General features: G+C 49.0%; 1 protein-coding gene across 1 annotated transcript; it reads right to left on the reverse strand.

Annotated features, from left to right (window-relative positions):
* Window positions 1-752: 752 nt before the first annotated feature.
* Window positions 753-18,198, reverse strand: spire2 (spire-type actin nucleation factor 2). Its single transcript, XM_076137963.1, has 15 exons — window positions 17,808-18,198; window positions 11,942-11,985; window positions 11,371-11,742; window positions 10,095-10,175; window positions 9,840-10,004; window positions 8,861-8,947; window positions 8,332-8,449; window positions 7,854-8,020; window positions 6,978-7,200; window positions 4,543-4,670; window positions 3,657-3,794; window positions 3,495-3,562; window positions 3,286-3,313; window positions 2,867-2,964; window positions 753-2,083 (listed from the first exon to the last, which is right to left on the reverse strand). Exons 1-15 carry the CDS (start codon window positions 18,103-18,105, stop codon window positions 1,765-1,767), a joined length of 2,334 nt encoding a protein of 777 aa, XP_075994078.1. The 5' UTR covers window positions 18,106-18,198; the 3' UTR covers window positions 753-1,764.
* Between the last annotated feature and the right edge of the window lie 1,114 nt (window positions 18,199-19,312).

The following is a 19,312-nucleotide window of genomic DNA, read 5'->3' on the forward strand; positions in this document are numbered from 1 at the left end:
TTCCCTCCTTGTGAACATTATAGCTGGCGCCCCCTGGTGGAGGAGCTCAGTAGGGCCTTCAGCAGAGCATCAAGCTCCTCTTACCCAGATATAGAGCTTCACAGGCCCCGTGAACAGAGCTGCAGGTCTGCTCTACTCTGGACCAGGCTGCAGAACCTTAACAATTAACCGATTCAGATCAAGACCTAGCAAATACTACACCAAGAACATGTCTCCTGAAAAGAACAATGTGTTATAATGCTGACTGCAGGAATGAGCTCAGTGGAATGAGAAATATGCAGACTGTGTAACAGCCACAGTGGTCTCTGAGGTCTCATCACAAACATTATAAGGAAAGACTTCATTGATGCAAAAACTGAAATGGAAATAAATCCCTGATACAAAATACTGAATATCTTCTTATTTTTTTGTGCAAGTTTAAAAGCTCACGTAGAAACTGGAGCAGATTTGGGTCACAATAAACACAAGATACGACCTCACACAAGTCCAGTCCAAATGGCAGCAATCCTCAAAGGGTTAACTGGAAGATCCAACATTAAGATTTGATGTTTCAGTGTGAAGTGCAGCGTTGTGAGCGAGCGCTGAGGCGGACGACACGTGACCTCATGAACAGCTGAGCGCAGTAAAACTCACAGCCTGGTTTGTGTTTGTCGTTAGATTTTATTGCAGCTGAGGTTAAATTAGTGTTTACAAAACCAGAGCAGATTGCAAGCGGCCACGAGGGAGCGAAGAGGAGGGAGCTTGGCCCGCTCGCGTCACATCGCCGTGACGATGAGAGCCTCACCTCTTACATTCACAGTGTCGCCGCAGCTCGCCGCCTCTCATTCCGTCGTGCTTTGTCGTCGATGCGAAACAGGCCTTGATGTGCAGCAGCAGCAGCAGCAGCGGCTGGATATGAATCCTTTTCTTCGGATGATTAAAAATACACTTTGTTATGGCGTGTGCGAGCTTATATCATGTACAGTTCTGTTTTGGTGTCACTAAGTTACATTCATGACAAAAACAAGGCAACCACTGAGAGCCAGAGTGCTGCGATTACATCTCCACTCTGCTGCACAGCAACTACTCCCCCCCCGCCCCTCCCCCCATCCATCACAGTGTGCACTTCCCTCACACACACACACACACACACTCACATTTCTCTCCTCATCTGCTTTCCAGTCATGAGCATCATGGTGGGGGAGGGATGGGAGGGGGGGGGACTCATGGTGATAAAGGAGAAATCAAATGAACAAAACAAAGCCAGAGTCTGCAAAGGCAGTGGTTAGGAGCAGGAAGCGTTCCATACAGCACCAGCAAACACCTCAGTGGCTGCTATCGTAGCTTTGGAGTCCTCTGCAGCGCCGCACCTAAAGGATCCCACACAGCACCTTCACCTCCATGGTCCAGACTGCAGGCTGGAGCCGTGCATGCTGCGTCTCTGCCAGTCCTGTGTGTGTGTGAGCGTGTGTGTGTGCGATGTGAGGCGCTGTGATAAACGCGCTACATAGGTGCAGTCCATCTGATGAGCTGTGTGTGTGTGTGTGTGTGTGTGTGTGAGAGACGTGCACCAAACCTGCCATATTAAGAAACAGCAACAAGTTGAGAAAAGCTTTCGTAGTTTTCCATGAAAGACGAAAAGAACCAAAATAAGTGCAGCACAGGTGCAACACCTCTACAGGAGAAGGAGGAAGGAAAGAGCTCTGTGTGTGTGTGTGTGTGTGTGTGTATGTGTGTGTGTGTTGGGGTGCAGTGAAAGTGAATTCACTCATTGGTTCACATAGTTTATCGTCTTGGAGGTGAAACAGGCGGTGGCGAGGCGTGAAGCTGCTGCTGTTGGCGATGGAGATGCTGTGGGTGAGGCGGGGGAGGGTTTGATCGGGGGGGCCACTGCTGCAGCGGCTGGGGTCTCTGTGTGGCGCCTGCGGCTCTGCTCTCCCTCTTAGGGGTGTTGTTGAGAAAATCCAGGCTCCGGCGGCTGGAAGAAATGACGTCAGCCACGAACTTGGTGCATTCTGCACAGACGTCACGCAGCGTGCAGCCGTGAGCGTACAGGTGAGGGAACTCCTCCTCCACCGAGCGGCGTGACAAACTCCTCAGGGACCTGCAGGGGGCAGCAAACACGACAAGCAGGGGATCAGAACACAAGAGAAGATCCTGCAGACAACATGTAGACAAGAAAACCAAGCTGCAGGTGGACAACAATGCTCAGACTGAAGGAATCCAAGGAAAGTCTCTCTCTCTCTCTCTCTCTCCTGCTCTCCTCTCCTCCTCCCCTTCTCTCCTCTCTTCCCCTGCTCTCCTCCTCCTTGCACCTCTCCTGTCCTCCTCTCTCTCTCTCTCTCTCTCTGTCTCTCTCTCTCTCTCTCTGTCTGTCTCTGTCTGTCTCTCTCTCTCAAGCTGTTAATGACAGCTAAGTAATCATTACATCATGGCTGAGGTGGCACCGCACTGATTATATAACGACGGGATGAGTGAGGCAGAGAGAGAGAGAGAGAGAGAGGGTGTGTGTGTGTGTGTGTGTGTGAGAGGCTGGTGATTGGATTGTGTATCCAATCTCCTGTGGGTTGAGGTAAGCAGAGAGTTGGAGCAGGTTAGCAATCAGTGACTTAAATAGATTTAACCCTTCGATGTAAGGAGCTCAGTGATTGGTTGAAGTGTCTGTGTGTCTCTGTCACTCTGTGCCGCCCATACACACGGCTGTCTGACCTCATGTGAACTGTGGAGAGACCAAACCTTCTCCAGCATCCAAGGAGGAGTACATCTTGATCAGCTGGTCTTGCTGATGAAAGCTTGAAGAGCCGAGGAGCTTCTTCACTTTTATGATTCATGTTATCTCAGCTCTCTGTCACTCAGCCTCCTTGACTCCTACATGCTGCAGACTCACTTGTACACTTGGCTCTTGTGTCCGTGGCTCTTGGGCGAGCTGTGGAAGCCCACAGTGTACACGGGGATGTGGGCCATCTTCTTTGAAGGGATCTTCATCTGGGCCACGGGGACGACGATGACGAAGATGAGAAACGAAGGACGGAAAACAACAAGTAAAGGATGGAAATACACAAAAACAATACACACAAACCATCAGATCACACATCAACCAACACTGAAGGAATGAGTCAGAACACCGCAAACACACACACATACACACACACACACACACACACACACAGCAGAATCTCAAACCTACAGAGCAAAGAACCAAACATCCAACGCAGCACTGAGGCAGCAGAACAAAACAATTAGCACTAAAAGCAAACGCACAAACTGACAGTAGACAGAAGAACACAGCTGGAGTGTGAAAGTTACCTTTGCACTGCAGGAGCCACACACAGACCTGCAAAGGAGACAACATGAATGAAGAAGAAGAAGAAGAAATCAAACACATCTGCCATATTTGTTGTGGGTCTAACTTCCCCTGTCACGGCTGTAGGGGGCGCCACACATGTCAACATGTCAGGGGGCGACAGGAGGGACAGAGGAAGACAGGGGAGACGTATGAGAAATTCATTCCACACCTTTTACACAGTAAGCAGGTAGACGGCCACGAGAAGAGAGGGAACTTCAATCTACAGCAGCAGCAAATCTGGACACACACACACACACACAGGTCAGTCAGTCTGTTTAAATACACACACACACACTGACACACAGCGTGGGGTGGAGCTCCTCCTCGTTACCTTGCCTCTCTTCAGGTTGCTGTAGAGCTCTTTGCTCTGGAGGAACTTCTCCATCTCTGCCTTCACCAGCACTCGCCGCACGTTGATGACCTCGTCCACCGTCAGAGCCAGGCTCTCCACGGGGTGACTGAACTCCTCCTGAGCAGCAGCACGTGCACACAGAGGGACAACGGCTCAATCAGTTACATGTTTTGCATAAGCCAATAGGCCGTAACAACCAAAGCCTGCATCTCTGTCCACATTTGACTTTGAAAACCACACACACACACACACACACACACACACACACACACACACACACACACACACACACACACACACACACACACACACACACACACACACACACACACACACACACACACACACACACACACACACACACACACACACACACACACTGCCCTGCAGGCTGACGATCCCAGAAATGTGAGACAGGAGTTTGGAACGCTGACAGGAACCAAATGTGAATGAAGTTTTCTGTAGAATTTTCCAAAGCAGGTTGGAATGTGTATGTGTGTGTGTGTGTGTGTGTGTGTGTGTGTGTGTGTGTGTGTGTAGCTGTGAGGGAAACGGTGAGTCACTGCTGCTGAGCTGCTCCTCTTAGATACATGTGGACCCATGATCTTTACATCAGAATGAGTCTGATCCACTGGTTAAGTGTGTTGTATTATTATTAAAAGTTTTGTTGTCAGTCTCAGTTTTTGCTGCTAAATCAAAACACAAGACTCAACAATCTCTGCTTCCTGTGTTCCTCCCCTGTGGTGCTGATCACTGGAGTCAGCTCAGTGGAAACATAAACATATAGACAGCTGCATTAGCTCGTCCTAGTTCAGAGCCTGGGTCAGCTCTCACACATCCCTGATCATCTGGAACGTTCTCTCACCATCCACTGGTGGTCCTCTCCTGCTCTGGACCCAGACGTGCTCTCTGATCCCTCTGTGGTCTCATCCACCGAGCTCAGAGACAGACGGGCCGGGGAGGGCGGCACCCAGCCGTGAACCGGGAAGGAGGCTGGGGACGGACAAGGGAGAGAGACAGAGAGAGAGAGACACAGAGAGAGAGAGGGGAGACAGAGTCAAACTGGGACACATCTCCTGTCTAACCAGTCCATGAATAACACATCAGCCTCTGTCCTTTAATGCTCTCTTCCATTATTAATAGGGTTGAGGCCGTGCTGGTAGATCTGTGAGGGGTCCACAGCTCAGAGGACCAGGGGGGAGGGTGGGGGGGGGGGGGTCTGAATGAATCAACTCTGAGGGGGACGGGGACCACCCGAGGGTGAAACTGGGCCATCTCGTAAATGCAAGGTGTCAATTAGGCGCTAATGGAAAGTAAACAGGTTGGTAAACATCATCAGCACGTCTCATTTGGATCAGCTGATGAAGACACGAAGGGTTCACAGGGTCACGCTCACACCAGCAGAGCAGAGCGCCCCATGTTGGTAGAGACGTACCTGTTTGCTTTGAGTGTGTGTGTGTGTGTGTGTGTGTGTGTGTGTGTGTGTGTGTGTGTGTGTGTGTGTGTGTGTGTGTGTGTACAGGATAAGTCAGGAAGTTGTTGATGGATTGTGTGAAGAAGCGTGAGGAACATCTGAATAGATTTTGAGGAACATATTCGAGTCTGGACTGCCTGCAACATGATCACAGTTCCCGTTTCCTGCGGCGCCGTGTGTTGCAGCCATTAATTTGATGACTGGAAGAGACGAGCAGCTTCTCCACGTTGCCTCAGGTCGGACTCGGCCTTGTGGTTTGACTCGTAACCAATTACAGACAGAGGGCGATGGAGGTCAGGGTTATTTTTCAAACAGTTAGGTCTGAACATGGAAGGATAAAAAGTGCCGGTGCTGAATCATCACAAAGACGACATCATCCATTAAGCTCCCTCCCTCCGCACTGAGGCAAACCTTATCTGCACATCTTTATAAGTCGATTAGAATCCATCACAACACTCCCGATTTGATTACAGCGAAGACGTGATCCCTCTCACCCCCCCGCGACCCTGCCGCTCACACTGAGAGGAGCTCACAGCCGTGTTACTGCTGATGAACGACTCTTCATCTCTCTTCATCTCAAGGTAACGCCCATGTACCAGTTTTGCTGCTCGTACCAGCACAGGAAGTCACGGCCTCACGCTGCAAAAGCTCCTTCAAGGTCTTTTTAAATGATTTTCCTTCTAAGTCTATTTGTTCATTCTTTTTTTTTAAATCTTTATTTATTATTATTTTCTATTTTTTTTTATAATGTATTTGAGTCCAGGTTACAATATTCGTTTTGTTTACATTAAACAATATTAATTTATTTTTATTTATTTTTATTACTTTTTTATTATTTCAAACTGAATAAAAATTTTCCTGATTTTGTTTCTGTGTGAATTTCCGTTTTTTTTTATATTAATGATTTTTTTTATAGACTTCCTGCTTCTGTCTCCGTGTTTTTAAACTGATTGATCATTGATTGGAGATATTGATACAGCAGGAAACCACAAGGTGTGATCGATACTTTGTCTCCCTCTGTTGGACAAACTGGAAACATGGAGCAACACAACATGACTGACTGAAGGATCCTCCTTTCACCCTCATGGCTCCATTTCAAACAACACAAATCTTTCAAGCGTTAGTTTATCGATCAATAAGCTGCAAAAAAAAAAATGACTGCCTTCATCATTTTACTTTCAATATTAATTTGTTTAAATAGAACAAAAGCAGTTTACTCCCCTGAAGGCTCTTTGAACACACGTGTAAGTTAACTCATAAACTGGTTAGAACGCAGATGATGTTGCAGAGTTTAACCCTTTGAGCACTGCCACCCTTCCACCACAGACACACAGGAGGACATCATGTGTTCCTACTGCTGCCAGCCGTCAGTCAGTCTTTGTTTTGCCTCAGTGGACACAGTGGAGGCTCTGTCGGGTCCCAGGTCACAACAGGACGATAAGCAACACGTGGTGTGAAGCCAAACGCACACAAAGCCTCGTAGTCGGGTTGCAGCGGGCCTACAAACTGCTTTGTGTAACGGAATAACAGCACCGCCACAAGGGGGCAGCATTTCAAGGGGTTAGCATGACGTACAGCAGAATCAGGGGTTTAGAAATGCCCATTCAAATTTCCATTTAGGTGTTTCAAGTTTCCATGGCAATCATTGTATGAATCAAGCCTTTCCTCATAAAGTTAGAGGCATCACTGCTGGACCACGTTCAGAGTGAAACAGAGGCGTAAACTTTATGTGACTGAAGGCTCCACTGCAGAATAGATGACATCATGACCAAACGTTGCCTGGACATATCTAAAAGTGAAGAGTACAAGCTGAGTGATGTACCGACCTCTGTACGTAGGAGGCGGCCCGACCCCCGTCAGCGTCCTGGACCGAGGCCTCTCGCCCCTCAGCGTCACGCCTCCGCCCAGCTGGGCCGACTCAGAGAGCGAGGGGAGCATCTCACCGCGCAGATACGCCAGGTCGTGTTCTGAGAAGGAGCGATCTCTCTTCAGAGGAGTGGGAGAGCTCTCCGTCCTCCTCAGCTCGCTGCTGTCAGGTGACTCCTCCTCCTGCAGGTGGAAGGGAAGCGTGGGGAGGAGGAGGAGGAGGGCAGGTGCAGGAGGAAGAGGAAAAGGGGAGCACAGGGTAGGAAGAGGAGGGAGAGGGGAGAGAGGAAGACACAAGAAGAACAAGACTGAAGTGCAGTGGATTGTAACTGTAAAACACTGTTTGAATGAAGTTAGTTAATTCTGTTTTTCCATTTCCAACAATCTGAACACAAAATAGATTTGAAAAACTGAGAGCTGCTTCATTCATTCATTCATTCATGCCTCAGAGCTGTGCCTCTTTCCCTAAACTTCTCTTCCTGTGGCTGCTGGGACGTCACAGGTCTGCTGCTGTCAGAAGGTCCAGACAGGGAGACTCGACTCAACGCGTAGCAGCTTTGATCTGAGCTCGTCTGGAGGCGGGAGGAGCGGAGGAAGGAGGACTCTGACATTTCCCTCCTCGCCTTTCTAAACTCACTTTCTGCATGAAAGTACAAATGGAAATTGTATTGTATTGTACTGAAAACGAGTGTGTCTGCGTGCGTGTGTGTGTGCATGTGTGTGTGTGCATCTGTAAAATGGATTCCAGTCACGTCTCTCCCTCTGTTCTTCATCAAAGCACCAGACCAGGAGAAGTTCTTCCCTCTCCTGCTCTGCCACACGCTGCTCTCTCTCACCTCGAATATGTTCATCTCCTCCATCTCGGCCAGCGTCGGGGCCTTGAGCAGGATGCGAGGGCGTGAGGACGGCCGGGGCCCGGGCTCAGAGACGGACAGGTCGATGCACGAAGTCGACTTGGCATCACAGGGACACGTGTGAGCGAGGCAGGGCATGGAGCCAAACGCTGGGGGGGGAGACGGAAAACAACAAGTCAGGAGACGTGCCAGCCGCTCCTTCCTGGTCGGATTCTTGCTCCGTGTTAAAGAACATATGAAGGAAGGAAGAGAAACTCCAGGACCGAGCCGCCCACATGTATGATCCTGACCTCTGGAGAGCCCAGAAACATGCAGACCATCCAGCAGCAGGACCCTTGTACCTGTTACTACAGGCGTCTCTGTGTCTGTGGAGGAGCTGGGAGAGCTTTGAGCCACACTGGAGGAGCGGAGGTAGAGTGTGAGCAGAAAGTTTAGGAGCGTTGAATAACAGGACCCTTACGTCTGGAGTTGGGGGGGTCGACGGGCCGCAGCTTCCTCTCCTGCTTGATCTCGGCCAGGAAATGGTCGTGGAGGCACGGCTGCTGCGGGGGAGGGGGAGGGAGGCTGCGCTCGGAAACCTGAGCATGGAGAACAACGACAACACGATCACCTTCACTCCTGGGAATTCTGGGAAAAAGGCTTTGGATTAAACAGAAGACGAGATGCAGCGATCAGTCGACCCTCCACATCCTGTCACACTCCTCAAGCTCCTTAAAAGATATAATTCAGGACAAACATGTCTCCATAACAACCAAAACCTGCATTCCTCTGTACATTTGACCTTTATAATCTGACCTCTTGACCTTGAAAACAACTCACAGTGACTCAAAGGATCTCTGAATTAGTTTAGGAGATGAGTGATATGCCTGCCTGCCTGTCTATCTGCCTGTCTGTCTGTCTGCTTGTCTGTCTGCTTGCCTGTCTGTCTGTCTGCCTGCCTGCCTGCCTGTCTGCCTGTGTGAAGTGGTCTTACACACCTCGTCACTTACTGGTTTGAGTGGCGGTCTGGATCGTATGAAGTCCAGGATGAGCTCGTGAGCGTTCCTCTTCACTCTGGTGGGAATGTCACCGTCCACCTGGGAAAGACACTGTAAGTGACCGTGAGATGCCAAGGATGGACTATGATGACACGTGATAGTGATGATGTCATATTTGATATAATGACATCATCATCACTTCTTTTTACCGTTTATTTGACAACATAAAGTCACAAACCCACAAATGTCCCTGAGGTAAGGAGACTGAGAGCAACACCTGTCACCCTGATCTTGGTGTTATGTGTGTGTGTGTGTGTGTGTGTTTACTCTCCTCTGTCAGGAGAGCGACGCCTCTCTGCCTCCACTAGGTAAGATAACAAATCTGAAATACAGCTGCTGTAGGATTGTAGAGGAGTGACGTCATCATTATTTGTGTTTCTGGGGCTAAATGATGAATCTGCCTGCTGACACTGGGCCTGAAGGTGACACTGCACCACAGACTGCACACACACTGCACCACAGACTGCACACACACTGCCACATATTTAGTGCAGCAGAGCGACGCACGGGGCAAAAAACTGGACCTGCACTCCCATCTGCTCCTTGTCATCCTTCAGCCTGATTTCCTGCTGATTGTTTGATCAAAGTGGAGGGCTGAATAAACTTCAGAGGGGTTCAGGTTACAGACTGGAGCTCCATGGCCTGATTCTCTGTTTTCTCCTTCATGAACCCATTTTTTCATTTGTATTCTTTTCAGGGCTCAGGCGAGTCTGATCAGACAGGGCTCAGAACTTATCAGTCGACGTTGGTATGCAAAGCCAGGCTCTCTGTGAGATGCTGAATAATTTACAACCAAACTGCATCAAAACAAAATCATGTCGCGATGGAATTGAACAGAAACAGAAGAAGCGGCCCGGTCAGACTCCGGTCCAGCAGGAGGACCGGACCGGACCGGCTCCGTCCCGCTGATCCTCCAGGTTTTCCCTCTCACCATGACTTTGCGCAGCTGGAACTTGCGAGCTCGGATGTCCTGCATCAGCATTTCAAAGGGCGTGAGGCTGAACTCGGTGGGCAGCGGGTTGAAGGGCTGCTCCTGCACCTTCTTCAGCTTCACTCCCTGCCTCAGCTCCTTCATCAGCTGCACCCACAGACGAGCCTGCGATGGAAACAACAACAACACACACACGTCAACACACAGCACATCTGTCACAGGGACCAGGTGTTGTCACGTCGTCTTGTCTCTCACCCAGTCGGTGTGTTTCAGTGCATCCAGCTCGGCTGCGGACTTTTCTCCCAGACCTTCTTCTGTCGTGATCTTCTTCAGCATCTGCATGACGACAGAGCAAGAAAAGCTTTCATCACGCTTCATCTCAGGCCGGCTTCTCTCGGTCAGGGGGCTCAGTGATGTTGTGAGTTATGCTGATGATACACAATGGAGGATCTAACTCCTATTTCAAACGTTGGTCTGCCATAAATGACAAGGACGGGCGACACTGTCTTACAGCTGAAGAGTGATGAAGAGTGATGTAATGTTGTTAATGTACGGGCTTGGATTCTGACCTTTATTTTTGCATCTTGACCAAAACGTGCTTTTATCATTTCTGTAACATAGTAACAGTGACTCAGTTTGACTTCCTGTGATGAGGTGTCAGCCTTCAGACAGCGCCCTCACCTGGACACCTAGAGAACCAATAACCTCAGAGTCCCACCGCCTCCCTGCTGTGTTCTTTAGAATTGATTTGAAAGTTCTCCCGCTGGGTTTTAAAGCAGTAAGTGGTTGCAGCATTCGGGTTACTGAGGCAGAGACATCATGGCTCCTTGTTTATCGTCCCTCTGTGCTCAGGAGGAGGAGGCGGAGCGGCGTGCGGCACGTTCTGCTACATTTGCATTTATGACAAAAGTAAATCACAGCAGCTCCAAGACAGAAACTGTGACGGATTGGAGGAGGGAGGGACCACGAACGCACCACGGTGATCACTCCACGTTCACACCACGGCTCCCTCAAACGCATCACACACATCAGGGCAGTGAAGGAACACATCTCAGCCTAACACTTACAACAGCCTGCATGAAGTGTGAAAATGTACCTCCAGCAAAGCTCTGAGTGAGTGTGTGTGTGTGTGTGTGTGTGAGCGAGTGAGTGTGTGTGTATGTGTGGTGCAACCCATTTTAATTTAGTGGCGTGTAAATCACAATATCTTTACTTACAAACAGCAGCTGCCTCCAGATGGTCAAAGAGGACGTGTGTGTGTGTGTGTGTGTGTGTGTGTGTGTGTGTGTGTGTGTGTGTGTGTGTGTGTATGGACGCTCTAGCTCAAGCTGAATTGCTCACTCTTTAAAGGGAACATGTTGGGGTTTATGTTCTCTCATGTTAGCGTGTTTGAGGTCGATGCTCTGAGCTGAGCTGAGCTGAGCTGAGCTGAGCTGAAGTCTCCACAGCTCAGCTCAGCTCAGTTCATATTCATATGTTTGATAATCTGGACCTCTGAAGTTAATCATTGATCCTGAACTCCTCCTGCTACCTGTTTAGCATCTCTGATCTTGGTGAGGAAGGTCTGCAGCTCCAGCGTCTCCACATACAGAGCCCTGCAGACGGCCTGGTAGTGATCCGGGGCCAGGCCGGGGTTGGCCAGGCGAGAGGCGCAGTGCGTCATCACCTGGCGAAACGTGCACACGGGCCTAACCGCTCCGTCCTGCTCTTCCTCAGTCTCCTCTTCCTCCTCCTGCCCGCTGTAACCCTCGTCCGTCGTGCCTTTGCCGCCCGCGAGGCCCTGTTCCCCCCCGGCCATGCAGTCGATGAGGCGCTCCAGCTGCGGGCTCAGCTCGCGCTCCTCGCTGTCGTCCAACCCCCAGTCCAGCGCCCGGTAGATGGACACGCCCAAAGACTGGACCAGCTGGACAGAGGGATGAAGAAAGGAACACAACACAGCAAAGTAACGAGGAGGGAACCACTAAGATGGGAGCAGAGACTGAGGATGGCACAGCAGCCTTCAAACCAAAACACTCACTACTCCGGATCTGAACAATGAACATTTTTAGAACGCAGCTAAAGTGATTATGGAAGCTGGAAGCATGGAAGCTGATTGAACTCACCTGACGCTGTGCAGCAGGTGGAGCAGCAGCAGCAGCAGTGTCACCTGCAGACCACAGGAGCACAAACACACTCAGGATTATTGGTTAATTTTGACTATTTATGTATTTATGTAGGAACATTTACACCATTCATTCAGAACACTAACATGTGGCTGAGATTAGGACCTGAGGACACGAGGACACGAGGACATGAGGTCATTAGGACATAAGGACATGAGGACATTAGGACATGAGGACATTAGGACATGAGGGCATCAGGACATGAGGACGCGAGGACACGAGGACACGAGGACACGAGGACACGAGGACATTGTGCTGCAGCTCGGCTGTTTGCTTTGAATTCTCCCTGCAGTCCAACTTAAAATCTAAATATCAAAACGGGCTTGAATACTTTCTAAACTCCAGCAACAGATTCAGTTTCATCTTTCACAGTCTGACTTCCTGTCCCCACAGACAGCTCAGACGATGGGGTGCAGCTCCCCACAGTGGGACGTCGTAACACAGTAACTAAGAGCAGCTGAACAGAAACAACAACAACAACAGTGCAGCTTCACACAGCTGAGGATGATGATGATGAATACACAAACTACAGACTCATTTACACGACCTTAAACCACGAGACCTTAACTGGGACAAACATGAGGTCTGATCACACCTGTGTGTGTGTGTGTGTGTGTCCCCTCTGTCATACCTTGGCTGTGTGTTACTGTGTCACATTGTGTGTGTGGGTGTGTGTGTAAGACACTCTAAATCCCGGCTCAGATGTCAGTAACGACACCCGAGGGGCCATAAAGTCCTCAATCAGCAGCTCTCACTGCAGAGAAATGTGAGAGAAGAGGGATGAGAGAGGGAGACAGAGAGAGACAGAGAGACAGGTAGAAACAGAATATGAGAGAGAGAGAGAGAGAGAGAGAGAGAGAAAGAGAGAGAGAGATCCTCAGACAAACACTCTGTCTGTCTTCCGGTGTGATCGGGGACGACAAAGCACCTGACACCGAAGGAGAGACGGACACACAGGACGAGAACATGACCCCTCCTAACCCATCAGACAGGTTCACATAACGCCGGCCAGGGTCACATGCTGTAACCGAGGAGACGCCGCCACTTTCCCACGCTGGCACGCCAGCCGACACAAAGCAGGAGAGAGAGTGTGACACACCTGAGCTGTGTGAGACCAAACCACACCTCCACCCCTCAGTGCTTCTCTATTGGATCACATTTAAATCTCTGTTAATGCTCACTTCTGATTGGTCGACTGTGGCATTCAGGGGCTGAAAGACTTTCCTACTTTGTTCCTCTACAAGAACAAGAACCGGCCGTTAGTTTGACCGAAACTTGGAGGAGAAGTCAGCGGCTACACACATCGTTACAGGAAGGAAATGAATACACAAAAACAAGACAACACACACACACACACGCACACACACACATGCACACCCACCAGCCTATTGTGAGGAAATTGATATCCACGAAGAGTAAAGACGAACGCTGTAATCAGATTTCTGCATTTAGTGTTTGAGCGGAGCAAGAGAGAAACAGAGAGAGAGAGAGAGAGAGAGGGGGAGAGACAGAGAGGGGAAGAGAGAGAGAGAGAGAGAGAGAGAAAGAGAAAGAGAGAGAGAGAGAAAGAGAAAGAGAGAGGGAGAGAGGGAGAGAGAGAGAGAGAGACAGAGGGGGAGAGACAGAGAGGGGAAGAGAGAGAGAGAGAGAGAGAGAGAGAGAGAGAAAGAGAAAGAGAGAGAGAGAGAAAGAGAAAGAGAGAGGGAGAGAGGGAGAGAGAGAGACAGAGAGAGGGAGACAGAGAGAGAGAGAGCGAGAGATAGAGAGAGAGACAGAGAGAGAGAGACAACACTGACAGTTTGCATTTGACCTTTGACCTGAAAACTGCCAATGAAAGCCGAGCCGAGGACGATCTGAGGCCTGAGTGATTCAGCTGTGGTCTCTGATCTGAGCGGAGGGTCGGGATGACGAGGTCGTCATGGGCGACAGCAGGAGGACATGTGACCGACATCCCTCTGTGTGAGTGCTCATTAGCCTGAAGTCACACTGGTTAATGATGGGGAACACACACACACACACACACACACACACATTGAACATGGACTTTGCCATCTGTTGCCATGGTAATAATGTCTGAGCAGCTACATTTAAAAAAACCACAAAGTGAGAGTGAGAGAAGAAGAAAACGAGGACAACAGATGATTTCTGCACCACCTGATGATTTGATGAGGTAATCAAGTGGTTCAGCCAATCACGACTCTCCATCAGCAACAGAGGCTGCTCATATCAAAGCCCTCTGTGAAGCATCAAGGTTGCTGGTTTGATGCCAGTGTGACTTGTTGGCTTCACACTGCACCAAAGAAAGAGAGCGCACCAAGCTGTGGCACCGGTGTTGAGGGTGCACGCCTGAGTGTTCACACCGGCCCAAACCAATCAAACCACAGGAAAGAGAGAGCCGACACACTCCTGCACAAGCACAACACCAAGAAGTGGAAAAGTCTCTGCCAAGGAGCAGGGGAAGTGGGAATTGGTTGTTCCAAATTGGGAGGAAACAAAGGGGGAAGGAAGCCCAAAATAGAGACAGAAAGCTCGAGACGTGCCAGAGCTCACAGCAACACAGAGAGGAAGATCACTTCAGTATGGGACACAGCCGCTGCAGAGGGAGCCATCAGTCTTTATGAGGGACAACGTGACCTCCATTAGGCCCACTGAGTCAGGGATGGACTGATGAGGTGGAAGGTTCCCCCGCCATTCAAGCAGACACACACACACACACACACACACACACACACACACACACACACACGCATACAACGCCGCGTATTACATTCAGATCTCCTACACAAATACAGAGAGATGTCGGATGTAGACAGAGATGCAGGGGTTGGTTGTCATGGTGACTTGTGTTTGGCCTCGGTGGAGGTTTGAGCTCTGGACACACGGCTTTGCTAACACGATCCTGCAGCCATCAGCGGATACACAAGCATCACTCAGACTTTATGCTGTGATGACAACGTGTTCGACAGCAGGAGAGATGAAGAATACAGGGGGGGGGGGCTGGGCTGTCACTGTCGTCTCAACTGATGATGTCATTGATTTCAGTGAACTGCACGGTGTGTGTCTGTCGTGTTTTAGAGCAGGGAGACGCTCGCCCCGCACCTCGGGAGATTCAGATTTGGGCGAAGAGCAGAATTCTGGGTAAACAGAGAATCTGCAGCGTCTCAGTCGATGAGGATGAGACTCATTTCTGCTGCAGCCTCACTCAGGGTTGTGCGCTGATACAGCAGGTGTGCGTTCACTACGAAATGCTGTGCAGTGCAGCTTCCATGGCTCCGATTCAGATTCGCAGCCACTTCCTCCCCCTCTTCCTCTTCCTCTTCGTCTGCAGGCATCCTGGGTTCCATTTCCAGGACACGGTCATCTGAGACTGAACAAGATAGTGACATGTTAGGATCTGTAGGAGGGAGTAAAAGGGAACCGGACCCAAACTCACTGAGCTCACCTGTTCTTCTACAGAGCAGAGGAGCTTTCAGAGTGACTGGAGGTAAAACACTGAGATCCAATCTGATCAAAGTCTCAGATATAAAGGAAGGAAGTAACTCTCAACACGGGAAAGGGGGGTAGTTACTGTTGTTACCTAAAGGAAGCTCCTCTTCCCCAGAACTAGAGCTTGACACAGAGGCAGAGCCGTAAACAGAGCTGCAGGTCTGCTCTCCTCTGGACCAGGCTGCTAGAAACCAGCAGAACTTCCCCAGTAAAGGTCAAAGGTCACGTGGACACAAACACTAAACACCTAAAAGAAACTTCCTGTAACACATCTGAGCTGAAGTTAGACACTAACACTTGTTTGGAGAGTTTGACTTTAGTTTCTGTTGATCAATCCAGACGGACTGAACCATCTTCACTGAGACCAGGTATTATACGAGATGCTGACTGCCAGAATGAGCTCAGTAGAAGTAGAAACATGCAGACAGTGTAAAGTAAACAGTGTTCCTCCAGCTAGGCATAAGTGGTTAAAGTTAAGGATCTTCTGCATTAATAATGTGGGCACAGTGGCTCTTTGGGACCATGATCCTCTGCTGATGAAGCGATCTGATTGGCCGACGGTTCAGTGGAGAGTAAACAAAGAACATAAGGTTAAATAAACAAAAACTCTCTACTAAACATCTGCAGCCATTCAATGGAGAGGCTCAACAGGGTCGTTAGATGTTTTCAAAGTGAGGTTCAGGGACCGGCTGTGGTTCATGAGGGGGGTCTGATGGCCCCCCAGGAAAGACATTGAGAACGACTTTACAGTCACTGAAGTGTGACCAAGTAAAGCTGTGGAACAGAAACAAGGAGCAGGATCATAAACGTGGGTCCTCCTCCTTCTGCATCGCTGCAGGCAGGAGGATGGATTGATCATTTATGAGCCATCAGAGGTTTTGTTGTCACTTACTGATTCTGAAACATAATCTCCTTCCAAATCAAAACATTTATGCCAACAACGCGGGAGGGATTTTACAAGTCAAATTGAGTTTAGTTGAAAAGCTCAACACCAAATACAACAACAGCTTAGAGGGCTTTACAACAACAACAACTACAACAACTACTACAGCAATGACAACAACAAAAATAACAACAACAAGGACAACACGGACGGTTCACAACACAGTCCAAAGTGCTTTGAGAGGGAAAAACTCCCTCAACCTTGGAATGGGAGGAAGGAAATTCAAAAGATCCCCTCTCCTCTGACAGCCAGGTAACGAGAGCCCAGGGTGGGGCCGAGTGACAAAGAGATGAAATTATGTGTGTTTGGTTCCAGGCCCAGTCAGGTCATGAACATCTCCAGTATCATCATGCAGGTGGAAGATATGGAATTCCCTCTGGACCTCCACCTTCCAGGAGTGGACGCTGGGTCGGATCTGCGCTTTATGAATAATTGATCATTTACTGGCATCATACGCGTCATCATCCCCGCTGGCAAGGAGGAGCAGTAACAAAGGCAAACTCAGAAATCCTGATCCAGTCCAGTCTCACAACATGACTCGGTCGTTCCATGTGGCTTTGTAACAACTCCCTTCATGTTTGACACAGGACGTGACCAGGATGTTAAGACCAGGATTTATTCAAGCGCAATTTATCCTCAAGGGTTTATGAAACCCTGACAACCTCCTTCACATAAGGTAGAGTGTCACTCACTCACTCATCCACCAATCAGCACCTGCTTCCATCTGAATGGACCGTTTACTGTCTGTTTGTGTTTCTGCTGCTTCTGATTCAATGTTTTACAGTTTAGTTTCATGAGTCCAGTGGCTGATATGTACCACAGACAGTGTTGATTTAATGCATTTAGTGAATCTGAGCTGCTGGGAAAACGGTGCTTTGGGTTTATTAGTTTATTTATAGTTAGTGAGTGAGCTTTGTGTTGTGTAGTTAAACTATTATAATCCTCCTCTCATCACTCACTGAGTGTGTGCTGTGGTAGTTTGTGTGCTGAGAGCATGAAGTTATGAAGAGCTCATCTTCATCTTCATCACATCGATGTCAGTTGCAGTCTCTTATTACAGTTATTAAAGAGTAAACACTTTAACGGGAGCCTTTACATGTACTGTAACAAGTCGTTTCTGAACGCTGCACCTGTACTCAGACTCAGTGAGGCTTTGACTTTACTCAGCACGGAAACATCTGCGGCCCTGCAGCTTCATCAGGGCTCCGGAGGAAAACAGATCAAAACAATCGATATGTTATTGAAACGCAGTGCTGGACTGAGGAGTGAAACCCTAGGATTCAACTCCGTCCGCACAGCACCAAGGTCACCGAGGCGGGCGGTGTTTAGCGTCCCGGCTTCAGCAAGTTACGGGAGACAAACACACAGCTGTCCTACCGTCATGTCGGGGCTCCCGCCGCAGAGACACGGTTCCGTCCCGGTGAAGGAGGATGTAGGACGGGTCTTTGACCCGGTGAAGTGCGCCTGCGGGCGGGCGGGGCAGCCGGAGCCCGCTGCAGCACTGGTAGCACACCGCCCATGCCTGCTCCTCGTTGATGGGCTGCTCGTAGGACTTCAGCACCTCCTCCAGAGACAGTTCCCGGGGCTCAGCTAAGTCCCGCGGCTCTCCGCGCTCCGTGGAGGCGGACACCCGCGGCTCCCCGTCCTCGGCGCTTCTGTTCGTGGATCTGGCCATGGCTGCGATGCCGCGGAGCCCATTCTTCAGTCCGTCCGCACCGGGGCCATCGGTGCTGCTCAGCGCTGCCTCCTGCCCGGCCCAGTGCGTCCGCTCGTCCCCGTTCACTGCGCCTCAACTACCGCAGCTGCACCTCATTACCATAACCAGCGTCAATGCGACCATCCTAACAGCACCACTTCCGATCTGATTTCCAAAATAAAACGTTTACTAAACAGCACTGCAACTTTTTAAAACGATGAGGCCTGTGATCATGCTGCGAGAGATGAATGGAGAATAAAATCAGAGTTCAAAGGAAACAGCCGAGCCCAGCTGGGACCACACACACACACACACACACACACACACAAACACACACACACACACACACCAGTCTGCCAGAAGTGAAGCAGCCTTTCGGATGAAGGTGAAACAAAATCAATCCTTTACCAGCAAGTCCAGTTCCCTAAGAACCTTTTTTTTTTTTTAAACCCTTTTCCGTTTATATCATGACCTGGATGACATCAAGCCCAGCACCATTTAAGGCCCTAATACTTATTTTGCTCATATATTTATAAATCACACTTTTTCTCCAAATATTACGACTTTATTCTAGTATTATTTCAAGTAATTGCTCAAATTGGATTTACTGTGTTCATGCTTGAAGAACAGCATACATCTTATTTTCTTATTATTGGCACTTCTGCAATGGCCACAAAATCTAAACTGTTAGTTTGAAAGTAGAGTCCCGGTATGATCCTGGTTAAATCTGTCACTTTAATAACTCAGCTTCTTGCCATTTTAGCGAGTAAGAATATGACATCACACACAATAATCATAATAAAAACAGATGAAAATGGGAAAAATTACATGAAGTGGAGGCGAAGGCACAAGAAATAAAAAACAACAAACCAAAAATATTAAATATAAATATATAATGTAAAAATAGGAGGGAGAGTGGGACATTTTTATTTAGTTATACACATTTATTTCAATTTCTACTAGATTTGCATTGTTTGTATTTGTCTGGCAACTCGAATATATAAAAATATAGAAATAAAAATCTCCCAGCCATCACATCTGAAGGACAGCTGGCTCTCAAGTACAACAGACGGACTGGAAATATCTGATGATCATTCACTGTAAAGTTATTATGGAGTTTTTCCTCATACTATTGATCCAAATGCGAAAAAAAAGTAACAAAATGCTGCCACCTGCAGGTCAATCT

The sequence above is a fragment of the Genypterus blacodes genome, unplaced genomic scaffold (genome assembly GCF_046128005.1).
Source record: "Genypterus blacodes isolate CSIRO-AG114 ecotype Tasmania unplaced genomic scaffold, CSIRO-AGI_Gbla_v1 ptg000015l_1, whole genome shotgun sequence".
Taxonomy (NCBI): Eukaryota; Metazoa; Chordata; class Actinopteri; order Ophidiiformes; family Ophidiidae; genus Genypterus; species Genypterus blacodes.

Excerpts from the sequence above, each read along its gene's own strand:
- spire2 (XM_076137963.1), bottom strand. The coding sequence starts at position 18,105 with ATGGCCAGATCCACGAACAGAAGCGCCGAGGACGGGGAGCCGCGGGTG. Across the intron at positions 10,005-10,094 it reads CACTGAAACACACCGACTGG|GCTCGTCTGTGGGTGCAGCT; the intron begins GTGAGAGACAAG and ends TTTCCATCGCAG. Across the intron at positions 3,563-3,656 it reads GCAACCTGAAGAGAGGCAAG|ATTTGCTGCTGCTGTAGATT; the intron begins GTAACGAGGAGG and ends GTGTGTGTCCAG.